This window comes from Nicotiana sylvestris, chromosome 3 (assembly GCF_000393655.2).
Source record: "Nicotiana sylvestris chromosome 3, ASM39365v2, whole genome shotgun sequence".
Taxonomy (NCBI): Eukaryota; Viridiplantae; Streptophyta; class Magnoliopsida; order Solanales; family Solanaceae; genus Nicotiana; species Nicotiana sylvestris.
The window spans coordinates 62,354,524-62,356,476 of record NC_091059.1 but is presented as its reverse complement, the minus strand read 5'-3'; the positions used below and the strand labels follow the sequence as shown (position 1 = coordinate 62,356,476).

Genomic DNA, 1,953 nt, shown 5'->3' with positions numbered 1-1,953 from the left:
TAAATAGAGATAGAAAGAAGGAGGAGTTTTTTCTCTTTAATTGTGTGTATTTACCTATCTATTACAAATTCTTAGTCTGTTGTAGGTATAATGGCTGTGGTCTAGGATTGTAGAGTAAGGTCATGTCCTCGGGGAGGCCAGGGGGCAGGGGCGGGGGGTGGGCTGGGGTCAGGGGGTGGGACGGGAGGCAAGGGAGGTAAGTTCCACAATGGTGCCAATAGGTTGAGAATTTGGTCATAGAACATAAGTACATTGATGGGTAAGTCGATAGAGCTGGCGAAGATAACGTGTGTCTACGAGGCTCGGTGGGTAGGATCGAGGGCAAGGAATGTAGACGAGTATAAGCTGTGGTACTTTGGAGTCTTGAAGGGTAAGAATGGTGTAGGAATTTTGGTGGATAGGGAACTTAGAGAGTCTGTGGTAGAGGTTAGGCAGATGAATGATAGGTTAATGTCTATCAAGTTGATGGTTGGAGAGTGCACCCTAAATGTAGTTAGTGCATATTCGCCACAAGCAGGCTTGGATGAGGAGGTCGAGAGGCGCTTATGAGAGGGTTTGGATGAGATTGTGCATAGTATTCCGCTTGATGAGAGGTTATACATAGGAGGGAATTTCAATGGTCATATAAGGCCGACTGCAGGGGCTATGGCGAGGTGCATGGCGGCTTCGGTTTTGGGGATATGAACGTAGGAGGTACTTCGCTATTAGATTTCGCAAAGGCATTTGAGCTGGTGATTGCTAACTCTAGTTTTCCAAAGAGGAAGGAGCATTTGGTTACTTTTAAGAGTATGGTGGTGAAAACGCAGATTGACTATCTTCTCCTTAGGAGGTGCGACATAGGACTATGTAAGGATTGTAAGGTTATCCCGGGTAAGACCCTCACGGTGTAGCATAGGCTCTTGGTGATGGACCTCAGTATTATAATGAAGAGGAAGAAGAGGACTCCACGAGGTCATCCGAGGATCAGGTAGGGAGCATTGGCTAAGGATAAAGCTCGAGAGTTGGAAGGGAGGTTATCGACTGCGGGAGCCTGGAGGAGTGGTGGGGACGCGAGCGATATGTGGTCGACGACGACAGATTATATATGGGAGGCAGCAAGAGAGGTGTTGGGAGTCTCGAAGAGTTGCACTGGAAGGCACAAAGGCGACTAGTAGTGGAAGTGAAGAAGGCGGCGTACCTGAAGTTAGTAGGGAGCACATGCAAGGTAGAGAAGAGTGCGAACAGGGAGAGGTATAAAGTAGCTAGGAAAGAGGCAAAAATGGTGGTCATAGAGGCTAAGATTGTGGCTTTTAGTCGTCTGTACGAGGATCTAGGGGCCAAAGGCGTAGAGAAGAAATTATTCCGGTTGGCTAAGGTGAGAGAGAGGAAGGCTCGGGATCTGGACCAAGTGAGGTGCATTAAAGACGAGGATGGTAGAGTATTGATGGGAGAGGCTCAAATTAAGTGGAGATGGCAGACTTATTTTCATAAACTTCTGAATGAAGAAGAAGATCAGGATATTGTGCTAGGCGAGCTGGGGAATTCCGAGAGTCACTGAAATTTTGGGTACTGTAGGCGCATAAAGGTTGAGGAGGTTGTGAGGGTTATACGTAAGATAAGCAGGGGCAGAGCTACCGGGCCTGATGAGATTCCGCTAGAATTTTGGAGGTGTGTGGGTAGAGTAGGTTTGGAGCAGCTGACTGGGTTGTTTAATGTTATTTTCAGGACGAAGATGATGCTGGACGAGTGGAGGTAGAGTACGGTGGTTCCGTTGTACAAGAACAAAGGAGAAATCCAGAGTTGCAACAACAATAGGGTTATCAAATTATTTAGTCATACCATGAAAGTTTGAAGAGGGTGGTAGAAGCAAGGGTGAGTAGGACGATGTCTATATCAGACAACCAGCTCGGGTTAATACCGGGTCGTTCTACTACAAAAGATATCTACCTTATTAGGAGGTTGGTGGAACAGTAC

General features: G+C 47.0%; 1 protein-coding gene across 1 annotated transcript; it reads left to right on the top strand.

Moving 5' to 3' along the window:
- The first annotated feature begins 255 nt into the window (after positions 1–255).
- LOC138887445 (uncharacterized) lies at positions 256–549 on the top strand. Its single transcript, XM_070169200.1, has one exon. The coding sequence runs from the start codon at positions 256–258 to the stop codon at positions 547–549; it is 294 nt and encodes a 97-aa protein (XP_070025301.1).
- Positions 550–1,953: the final 1,404 nt, after the last annotated feature.

Bases quoted from the DNA above. Each gene is read 5' to 3' on its own strand.
- LOC138887445 (XM_070169200.1), top strand. From the start codon at position 256: ATGGGTAAGTCGATAGAGCTGGCGAAGATAACGTGTGTCTACGAGGCT.